Source organism: Curcuma longa, chromosome 11, assembly GCF_044706935.1.
Source record: "Curcuma longa cultivar G26 ecotype Majalengka, Jawa Barat chromosome 11, ITB_CL_G26_1.1, whole genome shotgun sequence".
Lineage (NCBI taxonomy): Eukaryota > Viridiplantae > Streptophyta > Magnoliopsida > Zingiberales > Zingiberaceae > Curcuma > Curcuma longa.
In genome coordinates, this window is record NC_133871.1 from 1,964,608 (window position 1) to 1,985,573 (window position 20,966).

A 20,966-nucleotide genomic window follows, 5' to 3' on the forward strand; every position below is an offset into this window, starting at 1 on the left:
TTAATTCTAACCCTTTTAATTTTAAAAATTATTTTTTTATAATGCTCCCTTTTTAGTGGAAATGTAATTTCTCACATTTTCGATAAGATGAAGATTTGATATCTTAGTATCTCAAGCATGATTTATATGCTTTGGGAGGCCCGCAATAAGTCTCGCTATGAGGACAATGGCGTAGCCAGGATTTTAAGTACCCTGAGCTTCAATTGTTGGACTACATTGGGTTCTAGACTGCATTGAGCTGGATTGGTTGGACTGTACTATAAAATAATGTATTGGTTCTAATTGCACCTGCACTGTAAAATAATATATTAATTTTAATTGCTGAGCTGCAATGGGTTGAAGCCCAGTATAGCCCAGCCCTAGCTACGCCATTATATGAGAGGAAAACACTAAATGAAGAGATGATGCTTCGGAAGATTCAAATACATGTATTCTGATTTTTAGACCATGCTTGAGCAAATAGAGGTCCTGCTTTTTGGAGATCATCCGGTATTTCTGTCTACCGATTTCTACTTGTTGGGTGTTGATGTCTTGAAGAATTCAGTGTTGAAAGTATGTAAGTGATTGAATGTATAACATTGGACGATATGTGCCCAAATGATGTGTTTGAATATTAATAACATGTAGGAGGAACTACCTCAAGTGTAAAGGTCCAAGCTCTAAAATAAATTTATATGCTTTGATTCTATTTTGAGAGTTAAGCATGCTCTCAAAGTATATTTATATAATATGTATCTATTTTTGAGTGATTTCTCACACAATTATTCCATATTCTCATTGGAAATTAAAATTAAATATTTAAATATAAATACAATATACGGGCCGCATGAAATTAATGTAGCGATGATGTGAATATAATAATTTTAGGGAGTAAAATATAATTTGCAAGTAAATCATAATATATTTAGTGCAATTAAAATCAAATCAAATCATCTCCAATTAATCAAAATCGAATCGAACTGATTTTTTTTTAAATTATTAAAATTTTAAATAAAAATTAAATAATAATAAAATAATGATTAATTTAATTTTTGATCAAATTAATCTAAATAATTAAAATTTTTAAATATTATAAAAAATATATATATTAATTAAAGATTTATAAATTTATTTATTTAAAAATTTAAAAATTATTTTTTATTTAATTAATTCGATTTATTCGAATAAAAATTTTTAAAATAGAAATCCAATCAAATTAATTGAATTAATTGATTTTAAAAAATAATTAAAAATTAAAAATAAATCGAATTAAATTTTTTATTCGATTTAATCGAATTTATATATTTGATGTAATTAGGTCGATTTAATCGAATTTATATATTTCATGTAACTAGGTTTGCATTGTGCGAGATTTTAGGGTTTTCGCTGTCAAGCCTTCGTGTGGCCGATCATGGCGATCGACCTGTTTGGTGGATCTGATACCAGCGCCGACGAAGCCGACCTGTCGACGATCAAAATCGACCAGAACTTCGCCAAGCGGCTGGAGCACAACAAAAGGCGGGAGGCCCACCAACGGCTGGAGGAGCTCAAGAGAAAGGGCCTTGCTGCCGATTCCGACACCTCGGACGAGTCCGACGACGACGACGACGTGGAGGAGGACATCAACATATCCGGCAAGAATGACCTCAAGTTTTTCGAGGCGCTCGCCAGGGTCAAGAAGAATGACCCTGAGATCCTCCGCAGTGACGCGAAGATCTATTCATCCGACGAGGAGGAGGATGAAGGCGACGACGATGAGAGAGCGAAGCGGAGGGCTGTCAAAAAGGAGAGACCTTTGTACCTAAAGGATGTCAATGCTCGGCACTTGATCGAAGAAGGGCCTGAATTCGAGGACGAGCCTTTAAAATACGACTCAAAGGTTTACAACGAAGAACAGGCCGAAGGTATCAAGGCATTCTTGGAAGCGGAGAAGGCTGCTTTTGCTTCAGTTGACGAGGAGGATGACATTCTTAAGGTGAAGGAGAAGCCTGGAGAGGCCGAGAAGGATGAGGATGCTGAGAAGATGGACCAGGACTTGAATGAAATTTTCGGAAATGATGATGATATGGGCGAGAATGAGAAGTTCTTGAAGGAGTACTTCCATCACAGATTGTGGATCGATGAGGAAAAGGATAAAAATCCATCTTTTAATGATGATGATATCTCAGACGAAGAAGATGAACTCGATAAGCAGGAGAAGTACGAGGCTGAATACAATTTCAGATTTGAGCAAGGAGGCGCAGACCGAGTATTGGGCCACTCGAGGGCTGTGGAGGGATCAGTGAGGAAGAAGACAAATAGTAGGAAATTGCAAAGGAAGAGCAAGGAGGAGAGGATGGCACAGGCGGAGTTCGAGCGGAAGGAAGAGCTAAAACATCTGAAGAATATGAAGAAGAAGGAGATCCAAGAGAAGTTGAGAAAATCCGAGCCATTGCTGGGATCGGAGATGGTGGTCCTGTCGAGCTAGACGAGGATTTTTTGGAGGAGGAATTTGATCCAGAGAAGCATGATAAGAAGATGAATGAAAAGTTTGGGGACAATTATTATGATGCTGAGGATATCGATCCTGGATTTGGGAGCCAGGAAGAAGGAGATCTAGAGAAGCCAGATTTCGACAAGGAGGATGAATTGCTTGGCCTTCCGAAGGGATGGGATGGCAGTGGGAAAGAGGGATTTGAGGCAGCTAGAGAAAGGGTTTTGAAACAGAGACATGTAGCAGCAGAAGAAGAAGAACCTGAGCAGGAAGATGGCAAGAGGAAGAGGAAGCGTAAACTCTCTCCCAAGGAGAAGATGGAGCTTGATAAGGAATTGGAGGAGTACTATAAACTAGATTATGAAGATACAATTGGGGACCTTAAAACTCGGTTCAAGTATAGATCTGTCATGGCTAATAGATATGGTTTGCATCCGGAGGAGATTTGGATGGCGAACGAGAAGGATCTGAACCAATATGTTTCCTTGAAGAGGCTAGCCCCCTATTGCGAAAAGGAGTGGAAGGTTACATACCATCAGAAGCTGAAAAAGGATTTGATTCTTCAAGGAGAGAGCTCTGATCAGAAAAAGAAACTCAAATCAAAGGCGGGTTCGAGTGATCAGCAACCAGATCGCGAAGAAAATAAGTTGTCTAGGCGCAGTAGAAGACGACACCGTCAAGCTGAATTGAAACTTTCACATTCGAGGCTCATGGCATATGGAAAAATACCCTCAAAGCATCAGAAGAGACATAGCTAAACAGTTTTGGGCAGTTATAGATCAATATGAAATGAGAGTCTCTATTTTAAGGACAATTTTCCTTGTGGCCTTAATTTACAAACTTTCTAGTTCCTTATGTTTTATCAGTAGCATTGTTATTCTCACTGTTTTGATGTGTTTTCTGCTTAGTTATAACTGAAACTCCTATTAGCTGATCTTAAATAGTTGGAGCGCAAACATGAACTTGTCGGTACTTCATTGTATAAGTTATGGGCTTCCCATTTCGATTACATGTTGATTTTGATTGTTTATGCTTTGTATACAATCCTCCAACTAGTTTGTGATAATCCTGGTGGTGTTTTTTCTCATCTTGTATTACTTGTTGCTCTGATTTGGGGGTTTAAATCTTTGTGTCGTTTATGTTTGATATGAAATAATTGTTCTTAGGATTTCATTTTCCTTATTTCTTATGATTTAGGGTTTATGATTTAGGATATTATTGTAACTATATGACTGAGACAGTATTGTTTTCGCAAGGATTGAACTCTCACTTAGATCTTTTTGACAATATTGTTACTGCTAGTGCAAACCTACTTCACCTTCCCTAGTTCGATTAGCAGTTAGTTGAAGCTTTGCGCTAAAACTAACCGAGCATGAGATCCTTTGAATATCAGATCACATGGTTCAAATAGATCGGGAAGAAGTGGGCTGAGTCTGTGTTCTTTGCTCGATTGACTGCTTTGATGATCCTTAGGGCACTCATATCTTTCGAATACGAGATTAACTATTGTAGCAAAAAGATAGAATCCATTATGCCAGATGCTAGCCTATTTTGATTGCGCTTTCCATTTAATACGTTGTAGTTGGGGATCGAATCGCAAGTCCATTTAATACGTTATAGTTGGGGATCGAATCGCAAGTGCCTAGATGACAATCTGAATGTCCTATCGCAGCATCATTAGCCCATGGACGCGGTCATCCAATTTGTGAACTTATACTTATCAACTTTAATCGTGTTCTTGTATTAAATCGATCAAAAGTTAGATTTCATAAAAAAAATTATTTTTACTATTTTAGTCAATCAGATCTATCTATCTAAAAGAAATCTAGGCGTACGGTAAAATTGTTACAATGACGAGGCGACCGTCAGATCTTCGATCTCGTTAGGGTTCATTCGATCTGGTTTCAAGAACACCTCTCTCTCGAGCTTCGATTGGGCCACGGTTCATCGAATTATAGAGCCATGGCGACCGTCAGATCTTCGATCTCGTTAGGGTAAATTGATGGATTCCGTTTATAAGCGCTTGCTCTCTCACTTCGGCGCCCCCAAGTCGGCAGCGGGTAGCAGTGCGAGGAGAAGAGCTAGATGGTGAGATGTTCTTGAATCGCTACCTTCTTCTTTGTTGAATTTCCCCGTGTTGCTAAAAAGATCTCCCCTATTTTTTCTCTGTCTCCGATGATACGGATCCAAGCGTAAAAATGCCAACTTTTTTAGATTTTGTGATGTGTTCAAGGCTCGATCATTGTATCTTCCTTGAATTAGCTCTGGCTATGTTGTTTTTGTATCACAGCATTGCAAATTTTTTTTTTTGGGTTCAGGCGCCATTATCGTTGAATCTTTCTGTTAATCCAATCTGTCCAGATGCATTTTTCTTTCATTCTAATTGTTCTAAGCTGTTGAGGTTGAGTTGTTACGGTAATGATGCTGCTAATTGTCCGGATTCGTTTTTTAGTTGTTAAACATTTCTCGACCCATCACTAGATTTTTAATGCACTCTTTTACTTGTATAGATCTAGATTGGTTTACTACGACGTTTAGTATGTTTCTGATAAGATATACTCATTTAACTTTTTTCTTGCATACCTTTTTTTGTTTATAGTTTGTGACTATGGAATTTAAGTTTATTAGTATTAGAGGTAGTAAGTCAAGGAGTTACCTGTAATAAATCATTTTTGCAATAGGCTAGGAGTTGATAGAGATGCTTTATATATGATACAAATAGGATGAGTGAAATAGATGAGGATGTTAGGTGTTCTTTGTGATCGTACGATATTTCTAAAGCTTAATGAGAAGTTATATAAAATGATGGTTAGATCTGTTATGTAAGTTGAATATTAGATTATGAATCGAGCACATGAGCAAATGAGAGTCGATAAGGATGCATGAACATACGAGGATAGACATAATAAGAAATGAGAATATTAGAGAGAAAGTTGGGTTGCGTCTATTGAAAAAAAAAATTCGAAAAATATGTTTAAGATGGTATGAACATGTTCTTAGGCGATCAATAAATGTTTAAGTTAGACAACATGAGATCATGACAAATTCACACATTAACCGAAAAAAGGAGATTAAATAAAACTTAATTAACAATAATAAAATAGGATGAAATTTATTTAAATATAAATGAGGATATAGTAGAGGATTGGATTCAATGGCGTGGGAGGATACTTCACTTAGTGGGACAAATGCTTGGTTATTATTGCTGTTGTTAGTTAGTTATCTGTTTTGGTGGACAAAGTGTTTAAGTTTGACAATATTTTCAATCTCAGACGTTCGTCAAAACTCAAAAGGCAAAGGCTTACTTCAAGCGGTTTCAAGTCAAGTACAAAAGGAGGAGAGGTATACTTCACATTTCATTCTATAGTTTGTCAACTGTAGCTGGTTCTGAAGCATCCTTTTTTGCATTGGACAGAGGGAAAAACTGATTACCGTGCGCGGATCAGGTTGATTAATCAGGACAAGAACAAATATAACACGCCTAAATATAGATTTGTCGTTCGTTTTGTATCCTTGGAAGTTGCTTCTATCTTCATTTTGTTACTTCCTGTCTGCTCACCATGTCATGGATAATTAGATTCAGTTCTTAACGTGATTTGCTATCAGACTAACAAAGATATTGTTGCACAAATAATATCTGCGAGCATTGCTGGTGATTTAGTTCTTGCTTCTGCCTATGCACATGAACTCCCTCGCTATGGACTTGAAGTTGGCCTCACAAACTATGCTGCAGGTAAGACATTCATATTCGTCTTTATTTTCTTGCTTTTTTTTTCTTTTCATGTCTCAAAGGGTATTTCTTGACGATTAGCTTATTGCACGGGGCTTCTCTTGGCGAGGCGAGTCTTGAAGACCCTTGAATTGGATGGTGAATATGAGGGAAATGTTGAGGTGTCTCTGTTGTACTCTTCTTGCTTTATCTAACTTTGTTCTGTAATTGTAGTTCGCCTAACCAGTATGGATATCTATAGGCCACTGGAGAGGATTTTTCTGTCGAACCCACTGATACTAGAAGGCCGTTCCGTGCTTTGCTCGATGTTGGCCTTCTGCGAACAACTACAGGCAACCGAGTATTTGGTGCTCTTAAGGTGATTGTCTCCTCAACTTTCTTGCTGTCTACGATCAACTCTCTCTCAAACTGATCACTAGGTTAAGTGCCAAACATTAAATATGTGTATCAATGAATACTATTTGGTGCCTTTTTATCTTGTAAGGATGTTAGTCATGGAGACGATTACATGTGCAAAAACAAGAATTTTAGATGAGAAATACATATGAAAAGCAAGGACCGTTGCAATTTCAATCTTTTCAATTTTGGATATTTTTCGGGTCCTTGTGTACAGGGAGCATTAGATGGGGGACTAGATATCCCTCACAGTGACAAGAGGTTTGCCGGTTTTAACAAGGAGGATAAGCAACTTGATGCAGATGTTCACCGGAAATACATTTTCGGTGGTCATGTCGCCGCATACATGAGGGTCAGTTCCTTTCATTCTTTCATCTCCTATTCATTTTCGATACAGATATAATCTCTACAAGGAAAGATACAAATCATTAATGTGCGTACATTGTGAGCATGCATGAACATTCATACTGGTTGATGCTCTTAGAAGAACATATCGGAGAGTTAGATGTCGACTTTCTCATTTGTTTTGAAACCCAGATTCTGATGGAGGATGAGCCAGAAAAATACCAGACACACTTTAGCGAATACATCAAGAAAGGAGTTAGCCCTGATAACATGGAGGAGCTGTACAAGAAAGTTCATGCTGCTATCCGCGCCAATCCAAGTGCAGTGAAGTCGACAAAGCCAGAGCCAAAGGAGTATAAGAGGTTCACACCTGACTAACCCGGAAACTAAACACGATGACATGGATGGATTTTTACATGTTTTTCATATTCTTTTGTTTGCATTGCAGGTACAACTTGAAGAAGCTAACTTACGAGGAAAGGAAGGCTAAACTCGTTGAAAGATTGAACGCACTGAATGCTTCTGCCGGTGCCGATGAAGATGATGATGACGATGACGAGTGAAGAATTACGATGAGGCTAGCCTTGTCGTTGTAGGTTTAAGAGAACCAATCTTGTTTTGTTGGATCCTTCTCGGTCCACTCCTTTAACTCCTTATAAGCATTCAACCAATTTGATCATACACTGAGATTTTGACTGTTGCAATTGGTAATTGATTTTCTTAGTTGAGTTTAGTTTATGTCAGTTGTGATTGATCATACACTGAGATTTTGACTGATGCAATTGGTAATTGATTTTCTTAGTTGAGTTTAGTTTATGTGAGTTGTGATTGATCATACACAGATTTTGACTGATGCAATTGGTAATTGATTTTCTTAGTTGAGTTTAGTTTATGTCAGTTGTCAATTTTGTTTATTTACTTAATAAGATTTTATTAAAAATTTTAGTTGATTTTGATTTTTATTAAGCTAAAGTTGTTTTTATAAATTATATTAAATGTTTATGAAAATTTTATTATTTTAAATATTTTCTAAATAATTTAAAACTATAAAAATTTATAAATTAATATGTATGTACGTATTTAAAGTCTAAAAATAAAAATAAATTTTGTATAAATTTATTTATAAATTATTCTGGATTTTATTTAGGAACATTAGGTTTTTTTATTTTATATATTTGTAATTATTGAATGAAAGAAAAAAGGTATTAATTAAAAGGATACTTAAATATTGATAAAATGGAATGCTAAAATTTATACTTTAATTATTTATTAAAAAAAATTTTAATACGAAAATCAGTTGGGTTGACGGTCTAATGCATTATTGTTTTTTAATCCTATTAATAAATAAATATAATTTTATAGAATAAAAATTAAAAACGTCCATAAAAAATATATAAATACGTTAGAAAATGTTTAATGATATAAAATTGATTTAATTTAAACTGTTTTCCTATATATATATATATTCATATTTTAAGGGTAAAAAATCAAAAAAATATTTTTTATTAGAATTGTATGGACACTTTTTTATTATTATTAAAACAATATTCCATTTCATGTCAGTTGATTTTTATTTTCTATCACACAACGCCGTTATAATTCCATAGTCTATATAATATATAATAACTAATATAATTGACATAATATTGATTAATTTTGATATAAAATAAATTATTTATGTTATAGTAAATTATTTTCATTTTTTAATGATATTATAGTTATTATAATTTTTATAGTTACTGTAACTATATAATATATAATGTTGATTAATTTTGATATAAGATAAATTATTTATATGTATAGTAGTTATGAATTATATAATATAATATTCATATATGATAAAATAATTATTAATTATGCAATTAGTATAAGATGGGCTATCATTAGAACAGTGTTGGAGAGATGGGAAGGAAAAAAATAGATTGAAGAAAATTTTCTTTGCGAAAAATTTTCGGGGTTGAATTGCAACCTGCAAGCACGTGTCCGCGAGGGTAAAGTTCATAACTTTACATGTTAAATCGATAAAAGTTAGTAACAATTCCCTGTTGAGATCTCTATGTAAAAAATAATAATATATACAGTGAAAAATATTTCTTCTAATAATCTATGTGAAAAATTCATATAAAATTCTAACTAAGAGTTATACCTTTATTACGTGCCTCTAGTGTATCCCACTAGTTTTTAGTTTGTTGGATCTTTGCACGATTAGAATGGTTGTGCCTCTAATAGTATCCATACGAACACGATCTCAATCTCGGAGATGAACCATCTTAATTATGCTAACAACTTGGAATTGTTCATAAGACAAGAGAACCAAAAATATACTTTGTGTGTTTTGACCAAGAAGGAGAGGACGAAGAAGATAGATGATGAGCATTCTCTCAATTTCAAAATTGCAAGCTGCCTTTTGTATTTATAAGGTATGGTCTTTGCCTTTTGAACTTCTCCCCCTAATGTTCATAAACCACAATGAAAATAAAAAAAAATTCTTAGTATTCTTTTTAGGTTTTCATCTTCTATTAATTCAAAGAATAGAATATTGATCTTCCTTTTTAATAATGTTTCATTAAATTTTTTAATTAACATTATTCATTATTAGGTTGTTGAGTCTAGTCTAAATTAGTCTAACTCGAATTAGACTCAATTTCATAATCCAATTTGATTTATTTGAGATTAACTCAATTAATTCAATTTCAAATCATATTTTAGTCAAACTAAAATCAACTTATATCCGAAACATCGTATTTTTTTTATATGTGACCGAATAGGTTCTCATAACGTTGGCAATGTATTTAAATTGTTTTAGATACATAAATAATGAGTGACATCTAACAATGCATCATTACTACTTAAATGACGAGAAAGTCAAGATCTACCTAACTTTTCTGTGTCTATTATAATGTATACTTTTGTCCTTCTATGTTCGATATCGAAATTAATCAATGAGACATATAGACCGTATCATCATCTTATCAATTTTTATATTTTTTGATTTCGAGTTGACTCACTCAAGTAAATAACTCAATATCTCATATTAACTTATTTGAGTATGACCATCCGATCTAGTAGTCCTACTTGATCAAGGAGTCCACAGATATCATTCACGTCATATAAAAGAGATAGATCTCATCTACATCACTCATATCCTTTCAAATAATTTTTTGCATATCTAGTGATTGATTTTATTGTCCATCCTATTATGAGTGACGTTTGACGATATCAAAATATATAACTTCTTATGTATTAATCGACTTACACGTTAGTCTCAACGCATTAATATTGTCTTTGTATATAAATGTTTGATTAAGAATAGTTAAGAATAATATTTTCTACATTATCTCATCGTCAATTCAATCAATTGTTATGATATAGATTATAATTTACTATAAAAAATATTATTATATTTATTTATTTGATAAAATATAAAATAAATATAATAATTAAAATTTTTATCTTTATTAATAAAATATAATAAAAAATTTCCCAATCAATAGTAGGTTAACATCCTGTTCATCAAATGGTCCCGGCGAGAGCATCGAGATCCTTCAGCAGCGTGTCGATTCTGACGTTATGCAATGGATCACCGTCCTGTTCTCTCTCAGTGTGTAATTGCTGGAGTAGTGCACGATGGTCGTCCTGCTCAGCACCGGCGTCCTCGCGAGCAGCTCCGTCTGCAGCAGCCTGTCCTTGGGCGGGCGGAGAAGCCTCTCGAGTATGCTCGAGTGCGCCTCCCAGAGCGCGTTGGGATTTTGGGGAATCTGTGGAACTTTACCTGGTTGAAGAGTGTTCTTCTCGAAGAAATAGGCAGAGCGGCGAGAGAATGCCAGGTTTAAATTCAGCGAAGGGTTAGATTGATTGGTCAGCGCTCCGAGAATCTTGGAACGGAGGATGGGAAATCTACGACGCTCAATTTGAGATCTCGACCAAGATCTCAATCTCGGATCAGGATAAATTTGTAGGATTCAAACCCGATCCATTCTCACTCGTTATTATCCTTGTCGAGCTATGGAGCTCCTCCCGCTCATCCACTCGCCGCCGTTCGTTCTCATGGCACACTGATCCTTCGCCGGTAAGGCTCCCTTTCCTCCATTAATTTCTCATATTTAATTCCAAATCCTTTCTGCACTTCTTCCCCAAATCAAAGCAAAAAGTCGCAAATTTTCGCTCTGTAAGACCTTGTTTTTCCCCCCATTTTTTTATTATTTTGATTTTGGCCATACTCCGGATTTCTTCCCACCGAAATCTGATTTGTTTCACAGTAAAACCTCAGTTAGGGTTTACTTGGATTGTTTAATGGGATTGGAAAGCCAATTCCCGGCGATCTGGGTTGTGTTTCTTCATGCCTTATAGTTGTTTGTCGAAACGCCTGTGAGAAAAGTTATTTTTCCTTAATAGTTATTTGCACTGCTTTTGTTGCTTGCTCAAGGTGTGATGCTTGCTTGAGGCGGCTACTTGGCTTTCTGATAATTTTTTCCACAAACAAATAGAGTGGCATGGCTCTGATCTTTCATCGCGGAATTATAGCCAACTCTCAGTTCTTCAGCAGAAGCAGTGGTGTTCTTTTTTGCAGATTGCGAGCCTCAAGGTCTTGTACCAGTGCTCGAGGAGACAGCACTGTTAACACTCTGAAAGAGGAACTAATCCAAGTAGCACCTAAAAGAGCTTTGGAGCCGAACACGCATGGATTTGAAGCTATCATAGGGATAGAGACTCATGTTCAGCTGTTCACCCGTACCAAGGCATTTTGCAGCTGTCCTTATGTCTACGGGTCACGACCGAACACCACCATTTGCCCTGTTTGCATGGGACATCCTGGTACTCTGCCAGTTCTGAACTCCAAGGTTGTTGAATTTGCAGTGAAGCTGGGCCTTGCACTCAATTGTGGGTTGTCGATGACCTCCAAGTTTGACAGGAAACATTACTTTTACCCAGATCTACCCAAAGGGTATCAGATCTCACAATTCGACATCCCAATTGCGACTAAAGGCTTCATTGATTTAGATCTTCCGGTTGAGTTTGGTGGTGGTCATAGAAGGTTTGGCATAACTAGAGTTCACATGGAAGAAGATGCAGGGAAACTGCTCCACTCAGAAACAGGGAGTTATTCCCAGGTTGGTTTCTGTCTCGATCTCTAATTGACATATTTGCATATTTCTAATCGTAAGCTTGAAGTAGCTTCTTCTTGTCATTGCCATTTTATTAAGATATTATGATGTAGTGATTGATGAGCCATCTTTATGCAGGTCGACTTGAATAGGGCAGGAGTACCTTTACTAGAGATTGTCTCCGAGCCTGATATGAGGAGTGGACTCGAGGCTGCTGAGTATGCAGCAGAGATACAAAGGCTGGTTAGGTATCTTGGAATAAGCAATGGAAATATGCAGGAAGGTTCACTTCGTTGTGATGTAAATGTTTCTGTTCGTCCAATAGGGCAATCAAAATTTGGTACAAAGGTATTATTTGCTCGCATATTACTTAATGCATATCGTGTTAATCATTCATATACCCGAAACTGTGTACCGCTTCCTTTTGGCATAGATTTTTTTTTTTTGTTTTTAATGTAAAATGATCAAAAACATATGATGTTTATTTTTTGTTGAATTGTTGATCTTTTATGGACTCGGAAAGTATAACAAACTTATGTTTTAAGTTGAATGGTATTGATCACCATCTACTATAGCCATTTAACAAATTCTAGTGAACATTTGAGGACATCGATGTGCATCTTATGATGGTCGAGAGAGTTGATTTATCGCTAAATTGACTGTGGCCATGAATAGAGTCAGTTATTCAAAAAACTTAGGATTAGACTCAACGTCGATTTATATCCTTATTGTGTTTTACTCCTTTTCTTCTGCATTGATTACAATATTACTTTGGATGAATTAATTTAGGGGTTTGAAGTTAGACCTTTATCATTTATAGTGATTGTTGCTCCCACTTTTACCTTTATTTATTATTATTATTATTTTTATTTTTTATATATGTTTTTATTAGTTGGCACTAGGTATCCAACCTTGTGAGTGACACTTTTACTTGCTTTGTCGACAGGTGGAAATAAAGAACATGAATTCTTTTTCTGCAATGAATAGAGCCATTGATTATGAGATCTCGAGACAGGTTCTTTTACATAGTCAAGGTCAAAGCGATCAAATTTTCCAAGAAACTCGTCTATGGGAAGAAGGTGCTCAGGTTTGCCATTGCCATGTAGTTCAAATTATGAGTCTTATCTTCATTTGTCTTTTTTCATTTGGCCTGTTTATGGACTAGAAAACTTTTACGATGAGGAAAAAGGAAGGGCTAGCAGATTATAGATATTTTCCAGAGCCTGACCTACCAGAAGTTGTTCTCACAAAGGAATTTGTCGACAAACTTTGTCAAGAGTTGCCTGAGCTTCCTGAAGCAAAGCGCAGACGATATGAGAAAATGGGTCTCGCAATGCAAGATGTTCTCTTTTTAGCTAATGACAATCATGTAAGAATTGCTAAAATCTCAGGTTACTTCCGAGATAAACAAATGCCTTTCATCAGTTACAATTGATGAATTTTGCAGGTTGCTGAATTTTTTGATGCATCTCTTGAGAACGGTGCTGATCCAAAATTAGCCGCCAACTGGATCATGGGAGACATTTCAGCTTTTCTGAAAAATGAGCGTCTTTCGATAACTGAAATAAAACTAACACCGTTTGAGCTTTCTGAATTAATAGCTTCAATAAAAAATGGGACCATCAGTGGGAAGATAGGGAAGGAGGTATGCCAATGTTTGGATTTCCGTCGTCAGTTAATTTCCTTCTATAATCCTTTTTATGGTTATTTTAGTAATATTAAAGTTGTTGACATGTAAAATTAACCAACTCATTTTTCTTGCTCAAGAAAATTGTCGAACTTTCATCACATCATGCTGAACTTATTATTTGTTAGCATATTCTTCAGTCTACTTCAGGGAAACAATTATGAAGTCATAAATTTTCCTAGGAATTGACACTATCATAAACGACAATTACCATGGCTCTTTTCATTATGATACGATATGCCATTATTGTAGATATACTCTAAAGCTCAGGGTTACGCTATTAGTTATTTTTATCTAATCAAAGCATTTTATTCTTTGCTCTCTTCTCTGTCTTACCGAGTCACTTGAAAACTATACGAACTAATAGTTCTTCTATGCAGAATGTTGGGAAAAGGATATAGACCATATGCTTAAACATCCCTACCGGATGTTCGACATTATATACCATATTTTTTCTAAATATTCTCATTTTTTTCCTTCTCTGACAGATACTTTTTGAGCTTCTGTCCAAAGGTGGAACTGTCCAGTCACTGATAGAGGAAAAGGATCTAGTTCAGGCAAGTCTAATACTTCTGATCTTAATTTATAATTGTCAATCTGAACATTGAATTGTGATGTTTTGGTGCATGGATTCTTCTGTTTCTCGATCGATGATATCCAAGTGAATTCTTAGTAATATCTTCAGATTTCTGACTATCTAAGTATTAAGATGTCGAGCATGGTTTTGAGTTATAACTGATTGTATTTGGTAAATTGTGTACATGTGGATTCTCTTGAATAAGATACATTATCGTCTTATTACAACAATAACAGCATAAGTTGTAAGGATCTTCTGACAATTCTTACAGCTGAAAAAACTGCTCCATTTCAAAGTCTCAGAAGAACAATTCCGAAAGAGACATGATAGCTTCTGACTAGTCTAAACAGGAGTGAGCAACATCAGTTTTAGGCCTTTGTATCATAAAATTTATGAGACCAAGCTTTCTATGTTTGTGCTCCTTTTCCAACCAAGAATATCGATACTGATTATCAAACTTGTTGCTGGTTATCTAGTAAATTTGTTTTCCACAATGTATAACTCGCTTTTTATGCGAAATTTCAGATTGTAGATCCAGCAGCCATAGAAGCACTAGTAGATAAAGTCCTTGCTGCAAACCCCAAGCAGCTCGAACAGTACCGTGCAGGAAAAACCAGGTTGCAAGGGTTTTTCGCCGGCCAGGTGCATGAATCAGCAACAATGTCGAAAAGTTATGATTTTATTGCAGTCTGAAACTCTGACTTTTGGTTCTGTAGGTGATGAAGGAATCCAAGGGCAAGGCAAATCCATTGGTTTTGAACAAGATTCTTGGAGTCAAATTGAAAGGAGATAGTTGACTTTGTTGAGACCCAAAGTCATGATCTTGCAAAGGAAGTTTAGAAAGTCAGAGTTGACTTTAATAATGGGAGCACAACAAGAATGTAAGTTTTCATATAGATGGCATTTAGAGAAGAGAAAATTTTCATTTTATTCTTGTATTTTAAGTACCTTTTAAAATTGTTTTACTATTGTTCCGGGGATAAACCAAGGGTCTAACCCGGACTTGACTTGTGTCTTAAACTGATTTCTCCCTGAATGGTCCGTATACCCCACTAGAGCCTCCTCCGGATCCTCCTATCCGGCAGGTGCCTAGCCGGATCCTCATGTCTGGCAGGTGCCCAACCGGATCCTCCTATCCGGCAGGTGCCTCGCCGGATCCTCATGTCTGGCAGGTGCCTAGCCGGATCCTCCTATCCGGCAGGTGCCTAGCCGGATCCTCATGTCTGGCAGGTGCCTAGCCGGATCCTCCTATCCGGCAGGTGCCTCGCCGGATCCTCCTGTCCGGCAGGTGCCTGGCTGGATCCTCCTGTCCGGCGGGTGCCTGGCCGGATCCTCCTATCCGGCAGGTGCCTAGCCGGATCCTCATGTCTGGCAGGTGCCTAGCCGGATCCTCCTATCCGGCAGGTGCCTCGCCGGATCCTCATGTCTGGCAAGTGCCCAACCGGATCCTCTTATCCGACAGGTGCCTAGCCGGATCCTCCTGTCCGGCAGGTGCCTGGCTGGATCCTCCTGTCCGGCGGGTGCCTGGCCGGATCCTCCTGTCCGGCAGGTGCCTGGCTGGATCCTCCTGTCCGGCGGGTGCCTGGCCGGATCCTCTTATCCGGCAGGTGCCTAGCCGGATCCTCATGTCTGGCAGGTGCCTAGCCGGATCCTCCTATCCGGCAGGTGCCTCGCCGGATCCTCATGTCTGGCAAGTGCCCAACCGGATCCTCTTATCCGACAGGTGCCTAGTCGGATCCTCCTGTCCGGCAGGTGCCTGGCTGGATCCTCCTGTCCGGCGGGTGCCTGGCCGGATCCTCCTGTCCGGCAAGAGCTTATCCGGATCCTCCCAGCCGGCTAGAGCCTGGTATGCTCCGTCTGTATCACAGCCGTCCATCCAAATCCTCTCACGCCTACGACAATTCATTGAGCCCGTGTACCTGTCTTACTTACATTTGCCACTAAGTCCTAGCTCACCTCATTATTATTCTCTGACAAGCCCACGCCCCCTTTAATTAATACCATATCCCTGCTGAATATCCCCACAGTGACTAAAGATAGCTTTATTACACGATAGGACAGCAAGATTGATTATCCCTACCACCTCATTAATCATGAGAAGACATTTCTTAAATGCTGACGTGACAGGTGCATTAACAGTCCTTCTATAAACCGACCACTCCCCTCCACAGGTACCTCTCTGGTTCTCACTTGCAACTTTCTATTCTCTCGATTATTCTCTACTGTTTATCTTCTTCCTTCCTCCACTGCCCCTAACTTGAGCGTCGGAGTGGTCGCGCCGGGGCAACACCCGGCCTTCCTACTGACGGTTGTTGTGCTCGCAGGTCCGGCGGTCTTCAAGCTTCTTCTTCTTCTTCCTCCCTTCCTTCTTCTTCTCCACCGACCCCACCCTACGGCGAGCTAGGTCCGGTGACGTGTCCAGGAGCTATTCTCAACCGGAACAACTATTATTATTTTATTTGCCTCTATACATTGGAAGGATCATTTTCATAGATTAATATAATGTTATTAATTCTCCCCTTAATTGTTGTAATAGAAATGTTTGGGTAAATAGAGGTAATCCACAAAATTTATAAGAATATCTGATAACATGATAACAAAACTATAAAAGACAGAAAATTAAAAGGACATCTTTTATTATCATTATTATTAAAAGAGCGTTTGAAATGAATATTAAAGGACTCATTATATTATGAAAGAGCATGAAGCTCTTGTCCAATGTTGTTATTGTAGCAACTCTAGCGAAAATGACTCTAATTAGAACAATTTTGATTAACTATTTTATTTTATATTAAAGTAGTTTTGATCAAAATTATTTTAATTATAGTAGTTCTAGTTATAACTAATTTAATTATAGCAATTTTGATTAACTTTGATAAATCAAATCACTTGGATTACATTAGAGCCGTTTTAATTAATATTTGAATAATTTTGAGTATAATTATTTAATAATTTTAAGCAAAAAATATAAATCTAGACCGTCAATATTTTTTGCTCAATGTTTTCCTTTTTTTTTTTTAAAAAAAAAATATTAACCTATAATATTTTGGCTCACTGTTTTCTATTAAATCTCGAGTTTCAATGGGCAAGAGTGTGGCCTTACTAATGCATCTTCAACTATTATTCCAATGGTCAAACTGTAGTCTCGATCCATCAAACTCCATCTAATCTATTTTAATTAAGTCTAATGTCTCATAATTTACCTTCTGTCAAAATTAAAAGAGTACCCATTTTTTCATTAATTATCAAAAGATCTCTTCATCCCATTTTTGTTACTCAATTTATCCCTTTTTAGTCGGCTGAATCTATCGATAGGGAAGCATTTGAGTCAACACTATAGTGCAACACTATAGTGCAATAATTATAAGTCAAAGTTGCTAGAATGTGTAATAATTATGATTCATAACTTGCTATAATATGTGAACATCGCTAATATGCTTTAACAACACTGAATTGTAAGTATTACAATATATGCACAAGTATCCAATTCAAGTCAATAATATATTTTAGTAATTATAAATCGTAACTGCTATAATATTATAATAATTAACTTTTACAATAAAAATTTATTAAATTTTAATTGTTTACGATTGTATCAATTAAATAATAGTGTTATCATTTGATATTTATTATCACTACGAGAATAACAAATATATATTAGCGACTGAAATTTCTATTGTTAATCGGTCACTAAATGCAATTAGCGATCAGTTGGTTGGTGATCCAAAATTTCAATTGCAAAATAAGTTTTGATCGCCGACGTCATTTAGTGACAAAAATTAATTTCTATCACTAATTAGTGATGGAAATTGATTTCCGTCGCTAATTAGTAACCGAAATCGATTTCCGTTGTCAAATATAGCGATGGAAATAAACTTTTATCGTTAAATTTAAAGATGAAACTAAAAGTCTATAGCTAATTTTAGTGATGGAAATTAGATTCTGTCACTAAATCTCATCTAAGAATTATTCTATTTGCATTCAACTATACATACACAACAATGATACAATGCATTGAATTCAATAACTAATACATTCACATTTAACAACAACATTCACATTCCCACTTTCACATTCACATTTTGTTGATATTGAATTGAACAATAATACATTCAATATCGACAACATTCACATTCAAGATACAGCATTCACATTCATATATGTTTAATAAAAAACTATTCCACATTCAACAAAACACAATTATCGATACATTTATCCAATCGGACCAATCCTGCAGTATTTAAAACATCCAAACATTGTCCATGGTTCAAAAATAATAGAATTCAAATTCATTACAACAATGCAAATTTAAAAGTTTTTAATACATCCAGCATCTCACATCTTGCAGTAAATATAATACGGTAGGTTATTTAAAAAAGTAAACACATATTCAAACTACATTATATTATTTATTTTCAAACAATCATGGATCATATATGAAACTAAAGTTTAAACTACTTATCAAAAAAATGCAAAAATTGATCAACACTAGTATAACATACTTTAAAAGGATACATACCTTAATGATTGAATATATCATCTATTTCTAGTTCTTCATGAAACTGATCAAGTGCTAACACTTTATGTAATTTGTCCCTGAAAAAATATAATATAATTAAAGTTGCATATTTATACAATATCAAAATTAACAAAAATATTTTCTAAATTTATGAGTGAATAAAAAAATTAAGTTGAAGGTTAATATACCTCAAAAGCTGGTGATCGGGACTGAGCTGGTTGAGCCTCAACTCACGACCAACCAAATCTAACACTCGAGGCTGAGGTTGGGCCTCATCCCGTGGCCAACCAAGTTGGCGGCCGGGGTTGAGTCCGAACCTCAGCTCGAGGCCAAAGCTGGCCCTAGCCACTGTTGGATAAGCTCACCTTGGTCGACGAAGATCAGAGAGCAGAGAGCGCTAGATATCAGAGGGCAAAAGCATCAGAGAGAACGGAGAATAGAGAATCCCGGTTGAAGATCAGAGAGGGTGAGAGCAAGCACGCTGCGGGAAGAAAAAAATTAGAGATGGAAATCCTAAAATCGTCAAAATTAGCAACAAAAATTATTTTCTGTCTCTAATTTTACAATGAAAAATAATTATTTTACGCTGCTAAATTAGCTTTTTATCGCTTTATTGCGACGAAAATAATTTTTCATCGCTAATTTAGAGATAACATTCAATATAAATTTTTCATAGTTATTTTTCATTGCAAAATTATTTTTATCTCTAAATTAGCGATGAAAAATTATTTTCGTCACTAATTTCATAGTTAAAATAGATATTTCTTGTAGTGTATAATTCAAAAAGGTTTTAATGCAATTAAATATTGAATAGTTATAATCATGATTAAATAAGAAATTATGTTAGTTGTTGATATTAATTATTTATCTTATATTTAAATTTATTTTGATTTCAAATATAAACAAAAGATTTAAGTATGAAAATTTAATATTATGATTTTTTAAAATATATATAATCATCCATTATAATCAATGAACTCAAATTTTAAATTTTTTTTATGATTCTAAGGGTTAGTTACAATTTAAACATAACATTCAATATAAATTTTTAGGTACTTTGGTTGGATAATAGTAAGCATATAAAAAAATTAAGAAAACATAACAGTTAGACAAAAAAAAAAGATTACTCACATTTAACTATTTTAAAGTGTATTAACCAATAAATTTTTAAGATTTTAGATGAAATTATATATATATATATATATATATATATATATATATATATATATATTTCTTTTCACTTTTCTAGGTCTCTCTCTATATATATGTATGATGTATCAAGAATCTCAATAACAAAAACTTAAAGGTAAACTTATATTACAACTATCACTAAATATCAAATTATTATTCATTGCATTAACTATACACCATAAAGTAAATTTCCCACACAATATAGTAATAATCCTTAAGAGAGAAAAATCATAAGAGACGACAGATGCATTTTTAAATAACAACTATGATCTCATGCTTAGCCTCCTCCCTCGACTTTCATTCTACATTAAGAGATTAAAGAAAAACATTTCAATGTTATTAAAAAGGATGGTAACAACACTATACATATAATTGAATTGATATTTATCCAATATCATCTTACCAGTTATTTTAGAAGTATTCCAATCAGTATTATCACATTTGAATTACAAATATATTTGTGTTGCTGCAAACAAAGCATATGGTACATTTTATCAAGACATAAATACCCTGTTTATATAATATTAAATGTCTTAATTAAGAATTTCATGCAAATTCTGAAAGTTCTAAGGATTCTTCTTCTTTTTTTTTTCTAATCCATATTTTGAAAATGAGTATATGATGGGACTGAACAATCTGCTGTGCTATATTAGCATATCAAGGTTAGTATAAAGTGGATGAGTTTGAACACTATCATTTTTCAATAATTAATTAAATTAAATAAAAAATAAACAAAAGAAATCACGTTCTATCGCAACAAAAAGCAATCTAACTGTGCAATTATAGAAGTACATATAATGGGATATGTTCTTTTATTCAACTAAAATAATTTTCTAATTTACCTTTCTTCTGAAAAAAAAAAAGGTGAAATCCGTCACCTTAGCGGCTCCATACGAATCATGTCCAAGAGGAGCCTATTTAATATCAACATTTGGAACATTTGATATGATCAACCAATCTTCAC

General features: G+C 35.2%; 3 protein-coding genes across 3 annotated transcripts; all 3 read left to right on the forward strand.

Moving 5' to 3' along the window:
• Positions 1-1,389: 1,389 nt before the first annotated feature.
• LOC141840496 (uncharacterized) lies at positions 1,390-3,518 on the forward strand. The gene is given in 2 exon segments (XM_074728497.1): positions 1,390-2,390; positions 2,393-3,518. Coding segments are annotated over 2 exon segments (1,818 nt in total). The 5' UTR covers position 1,390; the 3' UTR covers positions 3,211-3,518.
• Positions 3,519-4,491: 973 nt separating this feature from the next.
• Positions 4,492-7,729, forward strand: LOC141839097 (large ribosomal subunit protein uL18-like). The gene is made up of 9 exons (XM_074726760.1): positions 4,492-4,540; positions 5,725-5,794; positions 5,868-5,959; positions 6,059-6,185; positions 6,264-6,343; positions 6,424-6,540; positions 6,796-6,930; positions 7,116-7,285; positions 7,372-7,729. Exons 1-9 carry the CDS (start codon positions 4,538-4,540, stop codon positions 7,484-7,486), a joined length of 909 nt encoding a protein of 302 aa, XP_074582861.1. The 5' UTR covers positions 4,492-4,537; the 3' UTR covers positions 7,487-7,729.
• A 3,198-nt stretch (positions 7,730-10,927) lies between these two features.
• LOC141839744 (glutamyl-tRNA(Gln) amidotransferase subunit B, chloroplastic/mitochondrial-like) lies at positions 10,928-15,265 on the forward strand. The gene is made up of 9 exons (XM_074727563.1): positions 10,928-10,992; positions 11,350-12,034; positions 12,167-12,376; positions 12,975-13,115; positions 13,194-13,397; positions 13,476-13,673; positions 14,204-14,272; positions 14,818-14,934; positions 15,009-15,265. The coding sequence occupies exons 2-9, from the start codon at positions 11,417-11,419 to the stop codon at positions 15,087-15,089; spliced, it is 1,638 nt and encodes a 545-aa protein (XP_074583664.1). The 5' UTR covers positions 10,928-10,992; positions 11,350-11,416; the 3' UTR covers positions 15,090-15,265.
• Positions 15,266-20,966: the final 5,701 nt, after the last annotated feature.

What these genes read in the sequence shown, in the direction of transcription:
- LOC141839097 (XM_074726760.1), top strand. An exon ending in CAAGTACAAAAGGAGGAGAG is followed by an intron (nt 5,795 to 5,867) that starts GTATACTTCACA and finishes TGCATTGGACAG; the next exon opens with AGGGAAAAACTGATTACCGT. An exon ending in CCTCACAAACTATGCTGCAG is followed by an intron (nt 6,186 to 6,263) that starts GTAAGACATTCA and finishes CTTGACGATTAG; the next exon opens with CTTATTGCACGGGGCTTCTC.
- LOC141839744 (XM_074727563.1), top strand. Translation starts at nt 11,417, where the DNA reads ATGGCTCTGATCTTTCATCGCGGAATTATAGCCAACTCTCAGTTCTTC. An exon ending in AAACAGGGAGTTATTCCCAG is followed by an intron (nt 12,035 to 12,166) that starts GTTGGTTTCTGT and finishes ATCTTTATGCAG; the next exon opens with GTCGACTTGAATAGGGCAGG. An exon ending in AAGGGTTTTTCGCCGGCCAG is followed by an intron (nt 14,935 to 15,008) that starts GTGCATGAATCA and finishes TTGGTTCTGTAG; the next exon opens with GTGATGAAGGAATCCAAGGG.